The sequence below is a fragment of the Natrix helvetica genome (genome assembly GCF_964273705.1).
Source record: "Natrix helvetica genome assembly, chromosome: 1".
In the NCBI taxonomy this organism is placed as follows: Eukaryota; Metazoa; Chordata; class Lepidosauria; order Squamata; family Natricidae; genus Natrix; species Natrix helvetica.
In genome coordinates, this window is record NC_138548.1 from 372,537,911 (window position 1) to 372,562,520 (window position 24,610).

General features: G+C 44.1%; 2 protein-coding genes across 2 annotated transcripts in view; both read left to right on the plus strand.

Moving 5' to 3' along the window:
* Positions 1 to 2,254: 2,254 nt before the first annotated feature.
* LOC309385251 (uncharacterized protein) lies at positions 2,255 to 23,698 on the plus strand. Its single transcript, XM_081939483.1, has 6 exons — positions 2,255 to 2,389; positions 2,621 to 2,741; positions 3,830 to 3,912; positions 8,762 to 8,888; positions 9,640 to 9,853; positions 18,854 to 23,698. The coding sequence occupies exons 3-6, from the start codon at positions 3,838 to 3,840 to the stop codon at positions 21,102 to 21,104; spliced, it is 2,667 nt and encodes an 888-aa protein (XP_081795609.1). The 5' UTR covers positions 2,255 to 2,389; positions 2,621 to 2,741; positions 3,830 to 3,837; the 3' UTR covers positions 21,105 to 23,698.
* The window catches only part of LOC309382718 (uncharacterized protein), a gene marked incomplete at its 5' end in the record, with an annotated part of 42,530 nt that continues 39,887 nt past the window's right edge, over positions 21,968 to 24,610 (plus strand). The window contains one exon of the mRNA XM_081934496.1: positions 21,968 to 22,074. Within this exon, the coding sequence (XP_081790622.1) occupies positions 21,968 to 22,074 (107 nt within the window). The remainder of the gene's footprint in view (positions 22,075 to 24,610) is intronic.

Here is a 24,610-nt window from a genome sequence, read left to right on the forward strand (position 1 = left end):
GAGATTCCCCCCCCCCCCCCCGTTCCCTTTGATGATTGAATGAAAATAAACTGTCAACTATTTGGAAAGATCTTCAATTCGTGGCTGGGAAGTGTGATTGGAGGGAGGGGGATTCCCCCCCCCCTTGGACAAGCGGCTTGAAACTGTTTTGCTCCCTGCCCCCAGAAGAGGAGGGGGGGGGGAGCCTTGGAATGGAATCACCCTCGTAGCAAAAAGCAGATTTCCTTTACTGCAATTGTGAAGTGAGGTGATGATCTGTTTTATTTTGAAAACTTTGAAAACTTTTGCCTTTGGATCCCGGAGCTGGCAGGGCAAGATGGCACACTTCCGTTGTCTTTATGTACTTTGAAATTTGACTCCACCTACAGAAGTTGCTGGCATTTTGTCTTTGTCTCCGTGGCACTCAGAGAAGTCTCGTGTTACATCTTAACCTGGAATTGGAACAAAGGACTTTATTGCTTTATTACCTAGGTCCCTATTTGTCTGGGCTCCCTGCCTCGTGATCGGCTACCCACCTCCCCAGTTGCTTCTTCTCTGTATTGACATTTTCATCTCTGAGCTCTGATTACCACAATGCCACCCAAAAGACCACCACCGGGGAAGCCGGGATTTGCGGGCTCCTCCCCAACATCCTCAACGTCCAGCCCCAGCGGACAACAGACACTAACTTCTTTGTTCCAGCCCAAGCCCTCTGAGGTGGACTTTCAACAGATGTTTGAACAACTCTTAAAGGGGCAGGAGGAATTAAAAAATCAATTGAAAGGAATGAATGAGCAGATCAGAGAGAATAAAGACCATGTGACCCAAAACTCACAGAGACTGGAACTTTTGGAGGAGGGGACGGCTGAGATGAGAAGAGAGGTGAAGGGAGTCCAGAAAGGAAATCAAGAACTGGAGAACCACCAGATAAAAACGGAATTTGAACGAATGTCCTTTCTTAGGTTCCAAAATGTAATTGAGGCTGATGATGAAAATTTGAGGGATATTATGGCAAATTTATTGGCTGAATTTATTGGAAAAGACAGACAACAGATGGGGTGGGACATGGACCTGGTTTATAGAGTAAATTCAACATAGCTAGAACACACAATGTTCCAAGGGAGGTACAGATCAAATTTCTTAGAAAGACCACAAGAGACAAGATTCTGAGTGCACAAAGGGGGCAAACTAACAGCAATTGAGGATAATATCAAAAGAAAGCTGTTTTTGTTGTTTTTCCCCCTCTTGTATCTTTATTCTCCTCTTGGGGGAACGATGGCTGTCTACATCTCAAAGTCCTATTGCTCCCAGACACGCCCCGTCAACACTTCAAACACAGGTTGTCCTCGATTTACAACCACCGTTCAACCCAAAAATTTACGTGGTGAAATGAGAAATATAAGTCAATGTTGTCCCATTTTACAATATTTCTTGCCGTAGTTGTTACATGAATCACCCCAGTTGTTAACATTAGCAACATGGTTGTTAAAACAAATCTGCCTTTCCCATTGACTTTGCTTGTCCAAAGCTACACCTGACCCCGAGACACGGCAACCGTCGTAAATATGAGTCAGTGGTCAAGCAGCTGAATTTGGATCGCATGACCATGGGGCTTCTGCAATGGTCTTTAGCTATTTATTTACCTTGTCATTGTACGTATATACACAATATACCCATACAAAGAAATTCACATAACACCCAGAAACTACACAACAATCCCCAAACACCCCCACCCACCAAAAATTTCCCACCCCTTTAGTGTGAGCGATGGACATAAGTCACTTTTTCCAGGGCCGTTGCAGCTTTGAAGGGCCACTAAAGGAATGGTCGTTAAGTGGAGGACTACTTGTAAGGCAGTCATTATTTGTTATGGCACAATCATGAACGTTAGTCATTGTAGGAGATGTATTATCAGTTGAGGACTGCCCTGTTAGGATCAGTGAATAAGGCAGCCTCCTTTTCCTGCCCACTCCAGTTTTCTTCCAAAAGGGCCATTCCCCCTAACTTCAATGCTCCCCATCCCCTTTCCTCCTCAATCCCTGGTCTTCGTTCCCTCCCTCTCTCCCCTGTTCCTCTGATGTCCTGGGGCGAAGCAGCCCTGGACTTGCTGCCCAGCTGCCCATCCCACGCGGGAACGATCCCCCCCCCCGGCAGAAGCAAGGGGGCAAGCAGAGGACTCCCGAGTGGGAGGCGTTCTCCGCGCTTTAGAGAGTGGGAGGAGCTGGACGGGAGAGGGGAAGGGCTATGAGCGTTTCCAGTTTGGGCTGTGCAAACTCCTTCCTGGGGTCGTTCTGGGGAGGGGGATCCACGTACGTGGCCGTCGGCGATCGCGGATCTTTTCTTGCCAGCATCTCTTGGGGAGCGGAGTCCGGGCGAGGAAGAGAGCAGCCTTTTTCCTATCGAGCTCCAGGTAAAAAGCTCCCTCTCCTTCCTTCCTTCCTTCCTTCCTTCCTTCCTTCCTTCCTTCCTTCCATCCTTCCTTCCTTCCTGGGAAATGCTCGGACAGGAGACTCTCAATGCAGCTTCTTGGGGGGCTGCTAAACTCGCTCCTGCAGACACCAACTTTCTCCTTGGGGAGATGATTATTATTATTATTATTCTGCCGACCCTTCCTGATCGTTTCCCGTCACTTCCTTTTCAGATCCGGGAGGCTTGGAGTTCAGTGGCTGGGAAACCGGCGGGCAGAAAAGGGGGCGATCCCTCCCAGGAGCTGCTGTTTCGGGGAGTTGCTCTGGACGAGCCTCCTCCGGAGAAAGCATCGGGTAAAAAGGCTCCTTCTGATGCCCTTGAATCTCTTTGCCCTCGTTTCTTTCCTCCCTGAATTCGTTTCCATTGTTCAATTTCACTGCTTCCTTAGTCTTGTGTGTATTTAAAAAACGTATCGCCCTTTTCCCGTGGGACATTGTTTCTCAACGTTGGCAACTTTGTGATATGTGGATTTCAACTTCCAGAATTCCCCATGTGTCTTGAAGACCACATATCTTACAGCTCCCACGATTGAGAAACCTGTTCTAGGCCAGGGGTGGGGAACTGGGGCCTTTTAGGACTGGTGGACTTCAACTCCCAGAATCCATCAGCCAGGTGTTTCAGGTGTTCTGGGAGTTGAAGTCCAACAGCCATAAAAGGGCTAAACTCTCGTTCACTTTTACAGTAGGCTATTCCAAAAGGCAAGTCCCAGCTGTGAAAAAGAGTTACTATCCTCTTCCCTGATTATCTGATAAGGGAAGGTGAACATTATAGAAACATAGAATAACAGAGTTGGAAGGGACCTTGGAGGTCTTCTAGTCCAACCCCCTGCTTGAGGGGGAGTATTTTATTCCATTTGAGACAATTGGCTATCCAGTCTCTTCTTAACAGCCTCCAGTGAAGGAGCATCTTAGTCAGGATTCTGGTGATCAAGATTCTTACCTTGAAATGGCTGAAATAAAGACCCATGTCCCGTATCTGGGAAAGGTGATAGAGAATTTGAAAGAGAATTGGACACAGTCTCTTTGTTGGTGCCAGGTCAGACTTTTTATTCCTGATTAACAACGCAGCACAACTCCCTGGATATGGGAGGGGATCTGCTTGAGGCATCCAGAGTCCCCCTCTGTGGTTCTTTAATGGATAAATTCATGGCCCAGAGAGCTGCCTCTGAATCCAATCCCTGATCCTTCCACATCTTTCCCTTTTCCCCTCACCCAGGGTGAGCTCCTATGTATAGTTGCTGTGGCTGCAAGGGACTCACATAAAGGGATTCCCTGGTTAGCCTAGAAATAGGCTAAAATCAGCCTTCTGCACGGTATGCTCAGGAAGATATTTAGGATGTATGCTAACAAATTATTCCTTTGCTGGTTTTTTCCACTCCTAGACACTCTCATGGCCTCGTCTTCGTCTCCCGGAACCTCAGGTCTTTGTAATGGAGGATTAACAGCAGTTGAACTTCCAATGAAGGTAGGAGGATTCTCTCCTCCCCTCCCCAGAGGTTCCAATCTCCCAATAACAGAATGACACAATTGGAAGGGGTCTTGGAGATCTTCTAGTCCAACCCTGTGTTTCAAGCAGGAGACCCTATACCATTTCAGACAAGTGGGTGTCCAGTCTCTCCTTGAAAACCTCCTGCCCACAACTTCTGAAGGCAAACTGTTCCGTTAGTTAATTGTTTTCCCTGTCAGGAAGTTTCTCCTTAATTCCAAGTTTCCTTTCTCCATGATTACCATATTTTTGGAGTATAAGACGCACTAAGATTTTTAGAGGCAAATAAAAAAAAGTTTTTGCACTCCGCAGACCTCCCAAAAACGGGCCCGTTTTTCACAAAAAGAGGCCTGTTGTTTGTCCAAAAAAGGTCATGCATCGCTTTTAGGAGGCTTGTAGAGTGCTTCTGGAGGCTGGGGGGGGAACGGCCTGTTTTTTTGCTCATTTTTGCCCTCCCCATCTCCCAGGTGCACTCTGGAAGCCTCCTAAAGACTTTGCACAGCCATTTTTGCAAATGGGGGTTGAGTTTCAGGAGGCCAAAAATGCTGTATTTGGTGTATAAGACGCCCCCAGATTTTCAGCCTCTTTTTTGAGGGAAAAAGGTGCGCCTTATACTCTGAAACATCCATTAGTTTCCATCCATTGTTTCCTGTCCTGCCTTCTGGTGCTTTGTGGCTGCCCCTCAAATATTGAAATACAGCTGTCATGTCTCCCTTAGTCCTTATTTTCTCTAGATTAGCCATATCCAGTTCCTGCAATCATTTTTCATATATTATAGTCCTCAAGGACTTGAATTGTTTTAGTTGTTCTTCTCTGTACTTTTTCCAAAATCTTAACATCTTTTTTGTAATGTGATCAAAACTGAATGCAGAAGTCCTGGTGTGGCCTTACTAAGGTTTTATAAAACGATACTAATACTAATCTCAAGGTGAAAAGTAAAGTCCAAGATTTACTTTTGCATAGAAATTAAATGTTGAACCCCACTTTCCTTCATTCGGCATGATTCATCCTCTCACTGCAGTGGGTAAAATCAACCCAGTGTTGGATTTGGCCAACATATCCAAGATCAAGCCCATCAATGGACAACAAAGGAATATGGGATTGCTGATCCTGCAGAATCGGCCAAACCAATAAAACATTAACTAGATGAATCTCTAGCTAGAGGCACTTTATTTTGAGAAAAGTTATCCAGAGAACATGTTCTGTCAAGAAACTGCACAGCAGCTGTCCAGATGAAGTTAGACTTTTATTTAAATATAAATATGTTTAACCTACAAGTGTAATACAATACAATACAACAGCAGAGTTGGAAGGGACCTTGGAGGTCTTCTAGTCTAACCCCCTGCCTAGGCAGGAAACCTTATACCAGTGATGGCGAAACTTTTTTGGCTCGCGTGCCACAAGTGGGGGGAGCGCAGGGGGGTCGAGTGCGGGCGTGCCGCACCCATACTGCAACGCGCGACACCCCAGTGCACATGCCCGTACAACGCGCGAACCCCCCCCCATTTTTATATGCTTTTTTCGTCCTGCCCAGCCTCCAGGGGCTTTATAGGAGCCTGGGGAGGGCGAAAAGAGCCTCCCCCCACCCCCCGAGGCCCTCCGGAGGCTTCAGGGACCGTCCGGAGGCTTCCCTGAAGCCTTCGGAGCGCTTAAAACCACCCTCTGAGCAAACCGGAAGTCACTTCCGGTTTGCTCGGAGGGTGGTTTTAAGCGTTCTGAAGGCTTCAGGGACGGTCCCTGAAGCCTCCGGGGGGGCGGGGGGGGCTCTTTTCGCCCTCCCCAGGCTCCTATAAAGCCTCTGGAGCCTGGGGAAGGCGAAAAATAGCTTTTAAAAAGGTGAACTCAGGTGACAGGGTAGCGCCTCGCGTGCCCTGACAAATGGCTCTGCGTGCCACTTGTGGCACGCGTGCCATAGGTTCGCCATCACTGCCTTATACCATTTCAGACAGATGGCTATCCAACATCTTCTTAAAGACTTTCAGTGTTGGGGCATTCACAACTTCTGGAGGCAAGCTGTTCCACTGATTAATTGTTCTAACTGTCAGGAAATTTCTCCTCAGTTCTAAGTTGCTTCTCTCCTTGATTGGTTTCCACCCATTGCTTCTTGTTCTACCCTCAGGTGCCTTGGAGAATAGTTTGACACCCTCTTCTTTGTGGCAACCCCTGAGATATTGGAACACTGCTATCATGTCTCCCCTAGTCCTTCTTTTCATTAAACTAGACATACCCAGTTCCTGCAACCGTTCTTCACATGTTTTAGTCTCCAGTCCCCTAATCATCTTTGTTGCTCTTTTCTGCACATTTTCTACAGTCCCCCCATCTTTTTTACATCGTGATGAAAACTGAATGCCGTATTCCAAGTGTGGCCTTACCAAGGCATTATAAAGTGGTATTAACACTTCACGTGATCTTGATTCTATCTCTCTGTTGATGCAGCCTAGGACTGTGTTGCCTTTTTTGGCAGCTGCTGCACATGGCTGGCTCATATTTAAATGGTTGTCCACTAGGAGTCCAAGATCCCTCTCACAGTTACTACTGTTGAGCAAGGTATCACCTGTACTGTACCTGTGCATTTTGTTTTTCTTGCCTTAATGTAGAACCTTACTATTTTCACCATTGAATTTCATTTTGTTAGATAGTGCCCAATGTTCAAGTTTGTCAAGATCCTTCTGTATCTTAAGCCTATCTTCTGGAGTGTTGGCTATTCCTGCCAGCTTGGTGTCATCTGCAAATTTGATGAGTTCCCCATTTATTCCCTCATCCAAATCATTGATGAAGATGTTGAAGAGTACTGCGCTTAAAACAGAGCCTTGGGGTACTCCACTGCATACTTCCCTCCATGTAGATGCAGTTCCATTGAGGACTACACGTTGAGTGCGGTTGTCCAGCCAGTTATAATCCATCTGGTGGTGATGCTGTCTAACCCACATTTTTCTACTTTATCTAGTAGTAGGTTATGGTCTACTTTACCAAATGCCTTACTGAAGTCCAAGTAAATTATATCAACAGCATTCCTCTAGTCCACTAATTTTGTCACTTTGTTGAAGAATGCAATAAGATTAGTCTGGCATGATCTGTTTTTGACAAACCCATGTTGGCTTTTGGCTATTACTTTGTTTACTTCTAGGTGTTTGCTAATTCGTTGCTTGATTATCTTTTCCAGAATCTTCCCTGGTATTGAGATCAGGCTGATATGTCTATAGTTTCCTGGATCTATTTTTTTCCTTTTTTGAAGATGGGAACCACACCAGCTCTTTTCCAGTCCTCTGGCAGTTCCCTGGTGCTCCGGGATCTCTGAAAGATATAATTCAGTGGTTCTGAGATCTTCTCTGCCAGTTCCTTCAGAACCCTGGGGTGTCATCCATCCGGTCCTGGTGATTTGGACTCGTCTAGGGTAGACAGGTGTTCACTTACCATTTCTTCCCTATTTCAACTTGTATTCCTAATCTGATTTTTGTGGTGCTGTGTTTGACAGGTTGGACTGTTTTTTCCCTTTGTGTAAAGACAGATGCAAAAAATGAGTTAAATAGTTCTGCTTTCTCCCTGTTGCTTGCCACTTTCTTGCCACTTTCTCCCAGCAATGGACCAATTGTTTCTTTGACTTTTTTCTTGTTTTTAACATGTTGGAAGAAGCTTTTTTGTTATTTTTTACTTTTATCGGAAGCCTTTCTTCACGGTGAGCCTTGGCTTTTCTCACTTCATCTTTACAGGCTCGGGCTATTTGCTGATATTCTGGCTTAGTTATGTCCTTCTCTTTCCAGTTTTTATACTTATCCTTTTTGTCTTTCAATTTGTCAGAGAGTTCTTTATGCAGCGATGCTGCTTTCTTTTGGGAGCTGTTATTTTTCTTCTTCATTGGTATTGTGCTAGACTGGGTTTGTGTAATCTCATTATCAAAATTTCTCAAGCTTCTTGAGTTGTTTTCCCCTTGAGGATTCTCATCCATTGAATTCTTCCCAAACTCTCTTTAAGTTTACTGAAATTAGCTCTCTTAAAGTCCAAGACTCTAGTTTGACTTTGTTCTACTACTTGTGTTTGCATAATGTTGAATTCCAATATTGCATGATCACTTGCCCCCAAGGTTTCTGTAGTTTCAACACTTTCTATCATTTCCTCTCTGTTAGTGAGAATTAAGTCCAATATGGCTGATCCCCTTGCTCCCTTCTCTACTTTTTGGGAAACAAAGTTGACTGCTAGGTTTGTTAGGAACCTGTTGGATCTTCCACTTGATGCAGAGTTTGTTTCCCAGTTGATGTCAGGGTAGTTAAAATCCCCCATTATTATTATGGTGTGCTTCCTACATACCTTAGTTAGCTGACTAGCAAAAAGTTCATCTACTTCCTCTGCTTGGCTGGGTGGCCTGTAGTATAGACCTATGGCAATGTCATCCCTCCACTTTAATATTGACCCAAATGCATTCAAGATAGTTTTCATCAAGTTTACAGCAGTGTTTGTCATCATCAAAAGAAGGGAGAACATAAGATAGTCAGGAACATCATGAGTTAAATCTAACACATCCTACAGAATACACAGAAAGAAAAAAAGGAGGGAAAAAAGAGAGACACTCCCCTTTACACTTACAGCAACAAATCACAGCTTAGATTGCATCATGCATGAGTCAATACTCTCTAACTAAGTAATCACAATTGTATTGGGGCCTATTGTAGATTTTATTGTTCCAGCTACTAAATTCAATATCCTAACAGGCTCCTTTGCCCAACTTGGAAACTCTGCAGTTTGTTCATTAAGATGAAGATTCACATGTGATTAATTCATTATTAGAAATGTTCATGGAATATGTTGTATTTTTGTCCTCTCCCTGTGTCAGGATTTGGTATCATTTGAGGATGTAGCTGTGTTTTTCTCCGTGGAGGAATGGGCCCTGCTGGATTCTAAGCAAAAAGCCCTGTACCAAGAGGTCATGCTGGAAATCAAGAGGAACATGGCCTCCTTAGGTAAGGGATTCTCTTAAGATATCTACATTTAGTACGAAATGTCAAATCTTACATCAACTTAATGTGGGATTCGTTGTCTCGTTTGGAAATAAGCAATCAGCAGCCAAAACCTCCAAGAGAAAACACTGGTAATTTTCTTCCTCACTTTGCAAAGAGGGTGGACCACACACACACACAAAGGTACAATGGACACACCCTAAATCATCAATATTTTTGTGTTATATCCTCTAGTACTGTTACAAATTTACCTCCCACCTCTTCTTCATTGGCTTTGTAATAATGGTGTCACAACCTATCCAAAGTGTCTAAAGTGAATATATTATCTCCACCCCTGATTACATCTCCCACTACTCTAATTCTGTCTCCCCCTGCCCTTATTTACACATTTCCTTTTGTGGTCCTAGTTCCTGTGGGTTGTCTCTAGAGTTACTATCATATCGGTAAATTCTGGTTAAGGCTTTTTTCTAGCATAGCAGAGGCCTCTGATCTTAGCTCCTACCTACAATCCTCAAGCTTCAGCCAAACTCATGAGATTAGAAACATACACAATGTATTTTGTTCACAGGCCAACATGCCTTTTTTCAGTTGTGTAAAAACAATACAACTCTGTTTCCCACATTAATAACAATCATGGCATCCTGCTTTGAACAAATGGGAGTTTAGAAAAATATTGATACTCTTCAAATACAGCAGTGGTGCTTGATTCCTTTGGCACCTAAGTTTCTATTAACTTTTCTTTTTCTGTTGCAAGCAGGTGATGGATGGGAGATGGAGGATTCTGGCCAAGAGGCAGCAGCACCTTTGCCAAAAGAGAAAAGGGAACTTGTAGAAAAGATGGATGGAAAGCAAAGTTCTGAGGAAAACCTGTTAATGGTTGAACTGGAGAATTGGTCTGGTTTCCCATGTGCAGATGCCAATGTCTTATTGGACACAGATGATTGCCAAGAAAAAGAAGTGTGTTCAAGGTGTGGGAAAACACTTCGAGATGAATCGGGATTTTGTGACTTTTGCCAAAGTCCTTCTGGAGAGAAACAAGGCAAAAGCAGGCAAAACTTTGGAAGGACTCTTCCCCCTCCTTTACATGAAGGAATACAAGAAGGAGGGGAAATGTACAAATGTACGGAGTGTGCAGAAAGCTTCAAAAGATGTGATACACTAACCTTACATAATAGGGTACATAAAGGGGAGAAACCTTACAAATGCCTGCACTGTGGAAAGAGCTTCAGTCAAAAAGGTCAACTTAAGTCTCACGAGAGGATCCACACGGGAGAAAAACCATTTCAATGCACGGAGTGTGGAAAGAGCTTCCGTTTAGCTGGTCATCTTACTGCCCATCACAGAATCCACACAGGGCAGAAGCCCTTTCAATGCCTGCAGTGTGGAAGGTGTTTTGCCCGTTCTGATTGCTTGCATGCCCACAAACGGACCCACACAGGGGAGAAACCATACAAATGCCTGGAGTGTGGAAAGAGCTTCAGTTATTCCAACTGCTTAACTTCCCATAGGAGAATCCACAGTGGAGAGAAACCGTATCAATGCACTGAGTGTGGAAAGCGCTTCAGTAATCCACCTAGTCTTACTGTCCATAAAAGGACCCACACAGGTGAAAAGCCTTATAAGTGCACCGAATGTGGCAAATGCTTCACTGATTTGGGGGCTCTCTCTCGTCATAAAAGCGTCCACACTGGGGAGAAACCCTATGAATGCCACACTTGTGGAAAGCGCTTCAATAGAAAACATAGCTATATCGTACATAGCAGGACCCACACTAGAGAGAAACCCTATAAATGCCTGGAGTGTGGAAAATGTTATAATGAGATTGGCAGTCTTAACTCCCACATGAGGATCCACACAGGAGAGAAGCCGTTTAAATGCATCGACTGTGGAAAGAGTTTCAGAGAAGGAAGAAATCTTAAGCTCCATAAAAGAATCCACACAGGGGAGAAGCCGTATGAGTGTCTGGAGTGTGGAAAGAAATTCAGAAGCGGGAATGGCTTTAGTCGCCATAAGAAGACGCACAGCAGGAAAAGACAACGCTAATTGGTTTGTGTTGTTTCTCAAAATGTGCTTCATGCATGGAGTATGGGAAGGTCTTCCGAAGTACCATAACCTTCTTCATCCATTAAAAAGAAGAGTTGCCTTGTATAACTAGGAATTAACTTTTGGATATTAGATCTTTGTGATAGTCTAGAGTAAATAAGATTAGAAAGAATAAAAATAAAAAATAAGAATAGAATTGAATAGAAATGGAATAGAATAAAAAATGGGAATCGGATAGGAATGGAAGGGAGTGGAAGGGAATTTTGTCATTGGCCAAGTGTGATTGCACATACCAGGAATTTGTCTCCGTTATGTATGTACATAACATGCAACAACTGATCAACTTTTGTGAATGCAGATGGCAAAGGTAAATAGGGTATAACACATCCAGATGTCTATGGAGATTCTCAGTCATCCAGGTTGCGGTTGTCCAAAAGGTGCTTTTATCAAAAGGCAACTGGACTTTTTTTTTTCCTTGAAGAGATTTCCCTTCTCATCCAATAAGTTTCCTCAGTTCTGTTTCTTCTTGAATGAAAAATGAAACGTTTTCAAGGAAAAACAAAGTCCAGTTGACTTTTAAAAAAACACCTTTGGGATAACACCTTCAGACCTCATTAGGGTACAGAATTCTTGCTTAGATATCGTATAGGGAAGGTGGTGGAATATTTTAAGAGCAAACATTGCAATCTTAACTGGTGAGCTCCAGACCTCGTGGTGTTGAGCACCCAGTTTTCCCTCATGTTGGAAGGAATCAAGCAATGGATCTACTACGCCCATGTGGAGAAAGTCACGCCAGATCAAAGAGAAATAGGATCTTCAGTGAGCACTTCGCTGGGAGAAAGTGACGGAGGAGAATGAAATATTGAACCATTACGAGACTCAAAAGTTTTGTCAAAATAACTGGAGGGATGTTTTTGTGTGTGCACCTCCTAACATTGGTTGTTTTTAACTGATTTCTTAGATAAGATATTGATTGTGGTTGATTTGTATTAATGCCCTAACTTATACAGTAGTTAAAGGCTTAGTTTATACATCTCAGATATATTCTTTTTTGGGTCTGTAAATTGGACAATTAAGGGAACCAGCTTTAGGAAGTACAGGCAGTCCTTGACTTATGACCACAATTAAGCTGAAAATTTCCATGGCTAAACAAGACAGTTGTTACGTGGGTTTTGTGCCATTTTACAACTTGTCTTGCCACAGTAATTCAATGAGTAACATGATTGCTAAGTAAATGTGGATTCCCCATTGACTTTGCTTAAGGAAACGTTTCAAACGGTGATCACAGGACTCAGGGATGCTCCAACAATCAAAAATACAGGCCAGTTGCAAGTGTCCGAATTTTGCTCACATGACACGGAGATGCTTCAAAGGTCGGGTGAAAAAATCCATAAATCATTTTTTTCCGTGCCGTTGTAACTTCAAATGGTCATTGAAGAAATGATTGTAAGTTGAGGACTAATTGTAATGCAGCAATTGATTATTTGTTATTACGGCAGAATCATAAATGTTAAGAATGTGTTCTTTCCGTCTAACTGACAATTGCCAATTCATTGAAACCCACCTTGGAAAACATAGAAAAGGAATTTCTTAAGGTCAAAATCGGTCAGGGCCTACATTAGGGGTCTCCAAAGCTGGCAATTTGAAGACTTGTGGACTTCAACTCCCAGATTTCCTCTGGCATACATGTTACCATGCCTGCTGGGGAATTCTGGGAGTTGAAATCTGAAAGTAGTTGCCAGGTTTGGAGACCCTTGGCCTAGAGATGGAATTATGGTCTGTGGTTGTTTCTATTGCCTTCCTACTGTAAAGTCTTTTGACGTCCAGCACGCTGGAAATGGAGAATAAGTATGGTCCATATTTCCTTGCTCTTCAACAAAAGGATTGCAAGCATTATGAGACTCAAATCGTAAAAAGTCCAAGGTTCCCCACAGCTGTCTAAATAGAAGGATCCATGGAGATTCAATTAAGAGGTAAACTTGGAATAAAGGTATAAATGCCTCAGCCTGCCAATCCAGAGACCCAAATGTACTAAGGGACAAGGCAAAAGGCACAAATGGGAGAGATTTGAGCACCTCAAGAAAGAAGTTGATCACGTGTGCTGGAAATAGGAAGTGTCATGGGAAGCCGAAGTGACATTTGCAAAATTGTTGATGTTTCTCTCTGCATACATTAGGCTAGATTTAAATAGCTTGGCTGAGGATTGTATTGCATAGATGCAGGCAGGTTACGATGTTAGTATAAAAGAGGCAGGAATTGCTCTAAAGGCAGATGCGAAAATTCCTCCTGATTCTGACATGTAAACTGTGACAAATGCTGTGTAAAACCCTCCAGTGGACATTGGTGGGGTACAAAGGCTTTGAAAGAGATTTCCTTGGGTTACTTTTTCTGCATAATAAAGTTTTTTTGCTTACAATCTCCACCTCAATGCGTTCAATTGGAGGCGTGGGCACATCTGGTTAAGGTGGCTGGAGCAGGAAAGATAAGAAAAACCAAAAGTGCCTTTTGAGTCCAGAAGGATCTTCTTCCTTTTTTCAACCAGATGGCAAGAGAAATTCTTGGGGAGGAAATGAGGAATACGCCATGAACCTTCTCTCTGCAGACTTCAAGCATGCTCTGATAGGCAAGGAGCTGCATAACTAGGAGGCAAATATCTTCTCCAGGTAGTCCTCCACTTACAACCACAAGTGTGCCCCAAACTTTAAGTGAGATGTTTTGAGAAAGTGCATTTTGTGACTTTTCCTGCCTCAGTTGTTAAGCGAATCCCTGCAGTTGTTGAATTAGTAACACGGTTGTTAAGTGAATCTGGTTTTTCCCATTGATTTTGCTTGGTCGCAAGAGGTGATCACGTGACCCTATAACGGTCATACATGCGATTCAGTTCCCAAGTCCCTGAATTTTGATCACGTCACCATGGGGATGCAACAGCCGTTAAGTGTGAAAAAGGGTCGTAAATTACTTTTTCCCAGTGCTGTTGAAACTTCAAACGGTCACTATATGAATTGTTGTAAGGCGAGGACTACCTGTACTGTACTAGCATTTTGTAGCTTCAAAGGGCCGCTAAAGGAATGGTCGTTAAGTGGAGGACTACATGTAAGGCAGCCATTATTTGTTATTATGGCACAATCATGAACGTTGGTCATTGTAGGAGATACGTTGTCAGTTGAGGACTGCCCTGTTAGGATCAGTGAATAAGGCAGCCTCCTTTTCCTGCCCACTCCAGTTTTCTTCCAAAAGGGCCATTCCCCCTAACTTCAATGCTTCTCTTCCCTTCCCTCCTCCATCCCTGAGCGTCCCTTCCCTCCCTCTCTCCCCTGTTTCTCTGACTGCCTGGGGCAAAGGAGCAATGGACTCGCTGCCTAGCTGACCACCCCACTCAGGACCGGGGTGGGTGGATGGGCGGCAGCTATGGGGATCCCGGAGTGGGCGGTGCTCCCCGCCCTTTAGAGAATGGGAGGAGCTGGACGCGGGCGGGAGGAGCCATAAACGCTACCAGCTTAGGCTCTGGAAACTTTTGGGTGGTTCCGGGGAGCGGGATCCACGTGCGTGGCCGGGAAGGGAGCTTAGCCGGCGGGGCTGGGAGGAAATTGGGTCTTTTCCTGCGCGCATCTCTTGGAACGAGGAACAGAGCCGCGATTCGCTGAGGGCTCCAGGTAAGAAACTCCCTCCCTCCCCTTTTCGCACGTGGCAATCGTGGAGGAAGATCCTTGGCTGGGGTCGCTCCGGGGAGGGGGATCCACGTGGGTGGCCGGCGGCGATCGCGGCTCTTTTCCTGCGCGCATCTCTTGGGGAGCGGAGTCCGGGCGAGGAAGAGAGCCGCCTTTTTCCTATCGAGCGCCAGGTAAGAAGCCCCCTCCCTCCTTCCTTCTTCTCACCTGGGGAATTGCTTGGACAGGCGACCCTTAAATGAAGTTTCTGGGGCGCTGCTAAGATCCCACTTGCTCCTTCTGATGCCTTTTAATCTCTTTGCCCCCGTAACTTTCATCCCTGAATTCGTATTCCTTGTTCAATTTAACTGCATAAAAGAGGGTATCACCTTTCCTTCGCGCCACGTTATGATATGTGGACTTTAACTCCCAGAATTTCCCACGTGTGTTGAAGTCCCCATACCTTAAGAGCTCCCACGATTGAGAAACCTCGTTCTAGACCAGCGGTGGGGAAGTGGAGCCCTTTTAGGATTGGTGGACTTCAACTCCCAGAATCCCTGAGACAGGTGTTTCAGGTGTTCTGGGAATTGAAGTCCAACAGCCATAAAAGGGCTAAACTCTTTCACTTTTACAGTAGGGTGTTCCAAAAGGCAAGTCCCAGCTGTGAAAAAGTGTTTCTATCGTCTTCCCTGATTATCTGATAAGGGGAGGTGAACATTACAGAAACATAGAATAACAGAGTTGGAAGGGATCTTGGAGGTCTTCTAGTCCAACCCCCTGCTTGAGGGGGAGTATTTTATACCATTTGAGACAATTGGCTATCCAGTCTCTTCTTAACAGCCTTCAGTGAGGGAGTATCTTAGCCAGGATTCTGGTGATCAGGATTCTTACCTTGAAATGGCTGAAATAAAGACCCATGTCCCGTATCTGGGAAAAGTGATAGAGAATTTGAAAGAAAATTCGACTCTGTCTCTTTGTTGGTGCCAGTCCAGGCCTTTTATTCCTGATTAACAACTCAGCACAACTCCATGGATATGGGAGGGGATCTGCTTGAGGCATCCAGAGTCCCCCTCTGTGGTTCTTTAATGGATAAATTCATGGCCCAGAGAGCTGCCTCTGAATCCAATCCCTGATCCTTCCACACTTTTCCCTTTTCCCCTCACCCAGGGTGAGCTTCTATGTATTGTTGCTGTGGTTGCAACAGACTCACATAAAGGGGTTCCCTGGTTAGCCTAGAAATAGGCTAAAATCAGCCTTCTGCACTGTATGCTCCAGAAGATCCTTAGGATGCTTGATAGCAAATCATTCTCTTGCCTTTTTTTTCCTCACTCCTAGACATTCCCATGGCCTCGTCTTCATCTCCCGGATCTTCAGGTCTTTGTAGTGGAGGATTAACGGCGGTTGAACATCCAATGCAGGTACGAAGATTCTCCCCTCCCCAGATGTTCCAATCTCCCAATAACAGAATAACACAATTGGAAGGGATCTTGGAGATCTTCTAGTCCATCCCCCTGTTTCAAGCAGGAGACCTTATACCAGTGATGGCTAACCTTTTCCCCATCATATGCCAAAAGTGGTGAGAGCACAGGGGGGGTTGTGCGTGGGTGTGCCCACACCCATAATTCTACGCGCGTCCTTCCCCCCCCCCCCAGTTTTGGCACACGATGGACCCATTTTTCACCCTTCCTAGGGTCCAGTGCCCCCTCCTTCCCTGAATCTTCCGGAGGGCAAAAAACAGCCTAAAATGAAGGCTGAAGTGAGCTGCACATGCTGGAACTGATAGGGCACGCGAGGCGTTGCCCTATCAGCTCCAGCATGTGCACACCCACATGTCTGAAATGGTATAGGGCCGTGATGGCGAACCTATGGCATGTATGCCACAAGTGGCACGCGGAGCCATTTGTTAGGGCACGCGAGGCGTTGCCCTAACAAATGGCTCCGCGTGCCACTTGTGGCATACGTGCCATAGGTTCGCCATCACGGCCCTATACCATGTCAGACATGTGGGTGTCCGGTCTCTCCTTAAAAACCTCCTGCTCACAACTTCTGAAGGCAAACTGTTCCATTAGTTAATTGTTCTCACTGTCAGGAAGTTTCTCCTTAATTCCAGGTTGCTTTCTCCATGATTTCTCCATTGTTTTTTTGTCCTGCCTTCTGGTGCTTTGGAAAATAAGTTGAGCCTCTCTTCCTTGTGGCAGCCTCTCAAATATTGAAGCACTGCCAATGATCTTAGTTGCTCTTCTCTGCATTTTCCCCAAAACCTCAACATAGTTTTGAAATGTGGCGACCAAAACTGAATGCAGAATTCCTGGTGTGGGCCTTACTAAGCTCTTATAAAAGAATACTAATACTAAGCCCAAGGTGAATAGTAAAGTCCAAGATTTACTTTTGCACAGAAATTAAATGTTGAACCCCACTTTCCTTCATTTGGCCATGATTCATCCTCTCACTGCAGTGGGTAAAATCAACCCAGTGTTGGATTTGGCCAACATATCCAAGATCAAGCCCATCAATGGACAACAAAGGAATATGGGATTGCTGATCCTGTGGAATTAGCCAAACCAATAAAACATTAACCAGATGAATCTCTAGCCAGAGGCACTTTATTTTGGGAAAAGGTCTCCAGAGAAGATGTTCTGTCAAGAAATTGCACAGCAGTTGTCCAGATGAAGTTAGGCTTACCGTATTTTTTGTGTATAAGACACACTTTTTTTCCTCAAAAAAGAGACTGAAAATCTGGGTGCGTCTTATACATCGAATACAGAATTTTTTGCATCCCGAAGCCCTGCCCCTTCACCAAAATGGCCGTGCATAGCCTTATGAAGGCTTTCAGAGAGCTGCTGGGGGCTGGGGAGGGCACAAATAAGCAAAAAATGGGCCTTTTTTGCCCCCCCAGCCCCCAGCAGCACTATAAGCCTCCATAAGGTTATGCATGCAAATTTCTTGACAAAAAACAGGCCCGTTTTTGTGAAAAATTGGCAATTTTTTGTTCTCCCTCCCCCCGGAGCACTCTGCAAGCCCCCCCCCCCCCCCAAGGCTATTCATGCCTCCTTTTTTTTGAAGGAAAAAACGGGCCGTTTTGGGGAGGTTTGCAGAGTGCAAAAACTTTTTTCCCCCTTTTGGAAAGCTCTTTAACCGATGAGAATTACATTGAGCAAGTGCTGTGCCAGGAGGAACAAAGTCTTTGTTTGTCAGCGATTTCCTTCTCCAGCACATGGATAAATACAACTGGAAACATCTACCTACCTACCTACACACACTCTTTCCCTACCTACCTACCTACTGTATTTCTCTCTCTCTCTCTATCCCTCTACCTACCTACCTACCTATTCTCTCTCTCTGCCTATCTACTGCATTTCTCTCTCTCTTTCTATTTCTCTCTCTATATCCCTCTATCTACCTACCTACCTACCTACTCTCTCTCTCCCTACCTATCTACTGTATTTCTCTCTCTATCTCTTTCTATTTCTCTCTATCCCTCTACCTACCTACCTACACACTCTCTCCCCCTACGTACCTACCTACTGTATTTCTCTCTCTCTCTCTATCCCTTCACCCACCTGCCTACCTACTCTCTCTACCTACCTACTGTATTTCTCTTTCTTTCTCTCCCGCTCTATCCCTCTATCTACCTACTTTTTTAAAAAAAATGCCTCTTACACTCCGCAAAATACAGTACATGTAATCCATAGAAGTGTTCACAGTTAGGAATGTTCATGGAATATGTTGTGTTTTTTCCCTCTCCCTGTGTCAGGATTTAGTATCATTTGAGGATGTAGCTGTGTTTTTCTCCGTGGAGGAATGGACCCTGCTGGATTCTAAGCAAAAAGCCTTATACCAAGAGGTCATGCTGGAAAACAAGAGGAACATGGCCTCCTTAGGTAAGGGTTTCTGTTAAGATATCTACATTTAGTAGCCAAAAGTCAAATCTTATATCAACTTAATAACAAGCATAGGGCAATGTTTTGGACAAATGGGTGTGTGGAAGAATATTGATACTGTTCAAATGCAGCAGTGGTGCTTGATCCCTTTTACACCTAAGCTTGTCTTAACTTTTATTTTTCTGTTGCAAGCAGGTGACGGATGGGAGATGGAGGATTCTGGTCAAGAGGCAGCAGCACCTTTGCCAAAAGACAAAAAGGAAGTTGCAGAAAAGATGGATGGAAAGCAAAGTTCTGAGGAAAACCTGTTAACGGTTGAGCTGGAGAATTGCTCTTGTCCAGATACCAATGTCTTATTGGATGCAGATGATTGCCAAGAAACAGAAGTGTGTTCAAGGTGTGGGAAAATATTCAGAGATGGATCTGGATTATGTGACTGTTGTGAAAGCTCTGCAGGAAAGAAACAAGATGAAAGCAAGCAACCCTCCAGAAGGACCCTTCCTCCTCCTTTACATGAAAGAATACAAGAAGGAGGGGAAATGTACAAATGTACGGAGTGTGCAGAAAGCTTCAGTACAAGCCGCTCTCTTGCACTGCATAAAAAGACTCACAAAGCAGAGGATCCACACAAATGTCTGGATTGTGGAAGGACCTTCAGGCAGAAAAATCATCTTAGTTTACATAAGAGGGTCCACGAAGAGAGAAAGCAGCATCAATGCATCACCTGCGGAAAGACCTTCAGAAACAGCAACTCCCTTACATCCCACCAAAGTGTCCACAAAGAGGAGAAGTTGCATCAACTCAAGGAGAATAGAACGAGGTTTACTCGGAGCAATGAACCAAATTCCCGGAAAAAAAGCCCCACTGGGACTAATTCATGTAAATGCCTGGAATGTGGGAAGAGCTTCCGCTCTGCAAGTGACCTCACTTACCACAATAGGATCCATACAGGGGAAAAGCCGTATCATTGCACTGTGTGCGGAAAGAGTTTTGCCCAAAAAGGCAATTTCAATTTACATAAGAAGATCCACACAGGAGAGAAGCCGTATAAATGCTCAGAGTGTGGAAAATGCTTCAGGAACTCCAGTGACCTTACTTCCCATAAGAGGATTCACATAAGGGAGAAACCCTATGAATGTTCGGAGTGTGGAAAAAGCTTCAGTCAAAAAGGTCATCTTAAGTCACACGAGAGGATCCACACGGGAGATAAACCATTTCAATGCACGGAGTGTGGAAAGAGCTTCAATCGCTCTTCATACCTTACTGCCCATAACAGAATCCACACAGGGGAGAAACCGTACAAATGCCTGGAGTGTGGAAAGTGTTTTGCCCGTCCTTATAGCTTGCGTGCCCACATACAGACCCACACAGGGGAGAAACCATATAAATGCATGGAGTGTGGAAAGAGCTTCCGTAATTCCAGCCACCTAACTACCCATAGAAGAATCCACAGTGGAGAGAAACCGTATCAATGCACCGAGTGTGGGAAGCGCTTTGCTCATAAACAGTGTCTTACTGCCCATGAAAGGATCCACACGGGTGAAAAGCCTTATAAGTGCACCGAATGTGGCAAATGCTTCACTGATTTTGGGGCTCTCTCTCGTCATAAAAGCGTCCACACTGGGGAGAAACCCTATGAATGCCACACTTGTGGAAAGCGCTTCAATAGAAAACATAGCTATATCGTACATAGCAGGACCCACACAGGGGAGAAGCCCTTTCAATGCCTGCAGTGTGGAAAGTGTTTTGCCCGTTCTGATAGGTTGCATGACCACAAAAAGACCCACACGGGGGAGAAACCATACAAATGCCTGGAATGTGGAAAGAGCTTCGGTCATTCCAGCCACTTAACATTACATAGAAGAATCCACAGTGGAGAGAAACCGTATCAATGCACCGAGTGTGGGAAGCGCTTCTCTAATAAACAGTGTTTTACTATCCATAAAAGGACTCACACAGGTGAAAAGCCTTATAAGTGCACCGAATGTGGCAAATGCTTCACTCGACTGGGGACTCTCTCTCTTCACAAAAGGATCCACACTGGGGAGAAACCATATGAATGCCGCACGTGTGGAAAGAGCTTCAATGCAAAAGAAAGTTATATCCTACATAGCAGGACTCACACTGGGGAGAAACCATATCCGTGCCAGGAGTGTGGAAAACGCTTCAGTGCTTGTAAAGAACTGACGATTCATAAAAGGATTCACACAGGGGAGAAACCCTATAAGTGCACGGAGTGTGGCATGTGTTTCAGAAGACGTGATTGTCTTTATAGCCACAAGAGGATCCACACTGGAGAGAAACCGTACACATGTTACGAGTGCGGAAAAAGCTTTAATCAAAATCATTCACTCACGATCCATAGAAGGCTTCACTCTGGGGAGAAACCCTATAAATGCCTGGAGTGTGGAAAATGTTATAATCAGAGTGGCTACCTTGCCTCCCACATGAGGATCCACACAGGAGAGAAGCCGTTTAAATGCATCGACTGTGGAAAGAGTTTCAGAGAAGGAAGGAATCTTAAGCTCCATAAAAGAATCCACACAGGGGAGAAATCGTTTCAGTGTCTAGAGGGTGGAAAGAAATTCAGAAGCGGGAATGACTTTAGTCGCCATAAGAAGACGCACAGCAGGAAAAGCCAACACTAATTGGTTCATATTGATTCTCAAAATTTGCTTCGTGCCCACAGAAGTGTCCCAGGAGAATCTGTAGAAATGCATGGAGTACGGGAAGAGCTTCCGAAGCAGCAGAACCTTCCTCATCCATTAAAAAGAAGAGTTGCCTTGTATAACTAGGAATTAACTTTTGGATATTAGTTCTTTGTGCTAGACTAGAGTAAATAAGATTAGAAAGAATAAGAATAGAATAGAAATAGCATAGAATATAGAAATAGGAAGGGAAGGGAAGGGAACGGAAGGGAATAAGATTAGAAACAATAAGAATAAAAATAAGAATAGAATTGAATAGAAATGGAATAGAATAGAATAAAAAAAATGGGAATGGGATAGGAAGGGAATGCAAAGGGAAGGGAATGGAATTATCTCATTGGCCAAGTGTGATTGCATATACCAGGAATTTGTCTCTGGTGAATAAGCTCTCAGTGTACATAACATACAACTGGTCAACTTTTTTCAATGCGAACAGCAAAGGTAGCTAGGGATTTGGAAACTAACATATCCAGATATCTATGGAGATTCTCAGTCATCCAGGTTGCGGTTTTCCCAAAGGTACTTTTATCAAAAGCCAACTGGACTTTTTTTCCTTGAAGAAATTTCCCTTCTCCAAGAGGTTTCTTCAGTTCTGTTCCTCCTTAAATGAGAAGTGAAATGTTTTCAAGGAAAAACAAAGTCCAGTTGACTTTTGAAAAAAAAGCACATTTGGGATATCACCTTCAGACATCATTAGGGTGCAGAAGTGGTGAGCTCCAGACCTGGTGGTGTTGAGCACCCAGATTTCCCTCATATTGGAAGGAATCAAGCAGTGGATCTGCAGGACCCCTGTGGAGAAAGTCATGCCGGATCAAAGAGAAATAGGATCTTCAGTGAGCACTTCGCTGGAGAAAGTGACGGAGGAGAATGAAATATTGAACCAATACGAGACTCAAAAGTTTTGTCCAAAGTAATAACTGGAGGGATGTTTTTGTGTGTGCACCTCCTAACATTGGTTGTTTTTAACTGATTTCTTAGATAAGATATTGATTGTACTTGATTTCTATTAATGTCGTAACTTATACAGTAGTTAAAGGCTTAGTTTATATATACATCTCAGATATATTCTTTTTTGGGTCGGTAAATTGGACAATTAAGGGAACCAGCTTTAGGAAATACAGGCAGTCCTTGACTTATGACCACAATTAAGCCCAAAATTTCCATGGCTAAGCAAGACAGTTGTTACGTGTGTTTTGTGCCATTTTACAACTTGTCTTGCCACAGTAATTCAATGATTAACAAACATGGTGGCTAAGTAAATGTGGATTCCCCATTGACTTTGCTTAAGGAAAGGTTTCAAACAGTGATCACAGCACTCAGGGATGCTCCAACCATCAAAAATACAGGTCAGTTGCAAGTGTAAGGGACAATGAACAGGCAGAAATAGAGATTTGAATACCTCAAGAAAGAAGTGTGCTGGGAATAGGAAGTATCATGGGAAGCTATGCTGTATCACTGCTGAAAAGACATTTACAAAATTGTTGATGTTTCTCTCTGCATACATTAGGCTAGATTTAAATAGCTTGGCTGAGGATTGTATTGCATAGATGCAGGCAGCTTAAGATGTTAGTGTAAAAGAGGCAGGAATTAATGTAAAGGGAGATGAGAAAATTCCTTCTGACTCTGACTTGTAAACTGTATGGCAAATTCTATGTAAAACCATTGGTGGGGTACAAAGGCTTTGAGGGAGATTTCCTTGTGTTACTTTTTCTACACAATAAAGTTGTTGCTTACAATCTCCCTACTCATTGTGTTCAATTGGGGGTGTGGGCACATCTGGTAAGGCGGCTAGAGCAGGAAATGTAAGGAAAACCAAAAGTGCCTTTTGAGTCCAGAAGGATCTCCTTCCTTCTTTCAACCAGATGGCAAGAGCAATTCTTGGGGAGGAAATGGGGAATACGCCAGGAACCTTCTCTCTGCAGACTTCAAGCATGCTCTGATAGGCAAGGAGCTATGTAACTAGGAGGCAAATATCTTCTTCAGATAGTCCTCCACTTACGACCACAAGTGAGCCCGAAACTTTTGTTGTTAAGAGAGATGTTTGAAAAAGTGAATTTTGCTCCATTTTGTGACCTTTCTTGCCTCCGTTGTTAAGCGAATCCCTGCAGTTGTTGAATTAGTAACACGGTTGTTGAGCGAATCTGGTTTTTCCCATTGATTTTGCTTGGTCTCAAGAGCTGATCACGTGACCCCTGGACCCTACAACGGTCATACATGCGATTCAGTTCCCAAGTCCCTGAATTTTGATCACGTCACCATGGGGATGCTGCAACGGTCGTTAAGTGTGAAAAAGTGTTTTAAGTTCCTTTTTTCCAGTGCTGTTGAAACTTCAAACGGTCGCTATATGAATTGTTGTAAGGCAAGGACTACCTCAACTGTGCACGAGCATTTTTTCTTCTGAACTTCATAGACTTTTAAATGGAGAGATTACATCTTTCTAGCTCAGGCCTTTTTAGTTAGATATTAAATATTTCCTAGCTTAGAGGGTTTCTTCCTCTTCAGAATGGAATGGTTGATGGGATTCTTTTAGGGAGCATTAAGGGATCTTTTGACTCTGCATTTAGTGGGGATAATATCAAAAGAAAGCAGTTTTTGTTCTTTTTCTCCCTCTTTATCTTTATTCTCCTCTTTTGGGGAAGACTTTTTGGACTGAACAATGGTTGTCTAATACATCCCAAAGTCCTATTGCTCTCAGACACAACCCATCAACACTTCAAACACAGGTTGTCCTCTACATTCAACCATCGTTCAGCCCAACATTTCTGTAGCTAGGAGATATTTGAGAAGTCAATTTGGCCCCGTTTTACGAATTTTCTTGACGTAGTTATCATGTGTGTAGAAAGTTAGCACCCACCCCTCTCCTAGAAGAGTGAAATATTTTGGGAAATATTAAAAAGGCAGAATATTATATTTCCCTGGATGAGAAAAGGAGAAACATGTTTTAAAGACAAAGCAGCTCCCTACCTCCCCTTCAGTTCCAGGGTGATGGGATGAAGACATGACCCCCAGGACATGATAGGATTATGTTCTACCCATCTCACCACATGGCACCTGGGAAGATTACATCACCCAGCAAGGCTCAACCAAGCCTGGGACTCAGGACAGCCTACAGGAGTTGCCCCTGCATGACCCCATGGGAGTCTTAACAACCAATCAGAATACAAGCTCAAATTCAAAAGCCCAGAGAGGGCATAAAACCTGGGCACTCTCAGCATCTCTGCCCTTTCTTCTTCAAGATCTCCAGGGCCTGTCGACCATGAAACCTCCTTTCCAAGCAACTTCCATGAATCCAGTGTCTTCCCCCCCCCCCCACTTGAAACAGAACCCAGACGGACGTTTCTTCCAACACGTGAATCACTGCAGTTGTTAACAGTAACACGGTTGTTAAACAAATCTGGCTCCCCCATTGTCAGAAGCTCCATATGACCCCGAGATATGGCCACCAT

What these genes read in the sequence shown, in the direction of transcription:
- LOC309385251 (XM_081939483.1), top strand. Translation starts at nt 3,838, where the DNA reads ATGGCCTCGTCTTCGTCTCCCGGAACCTCAGGTCTTTGTAATGGAGGA. An exon ending in GAGGAACATGGCCTCCTTAG is followed by an intron (nt 8,889 to 9,639) that starts GTAAGGGATTCT and finishes TTCTGTTGCAAG; the next exon opens with CAGGTGATGGATGGGAGATG. An exon ending in GAAAAAGAAGTGTGTTCAAG is followed by an intron (nt 9,854 to 18,853) that starts GTGTGGGAAAAC and finishes AGTGTGTTCAAG; the next exon opens with GTGTGGGAAAATATTCAGAG.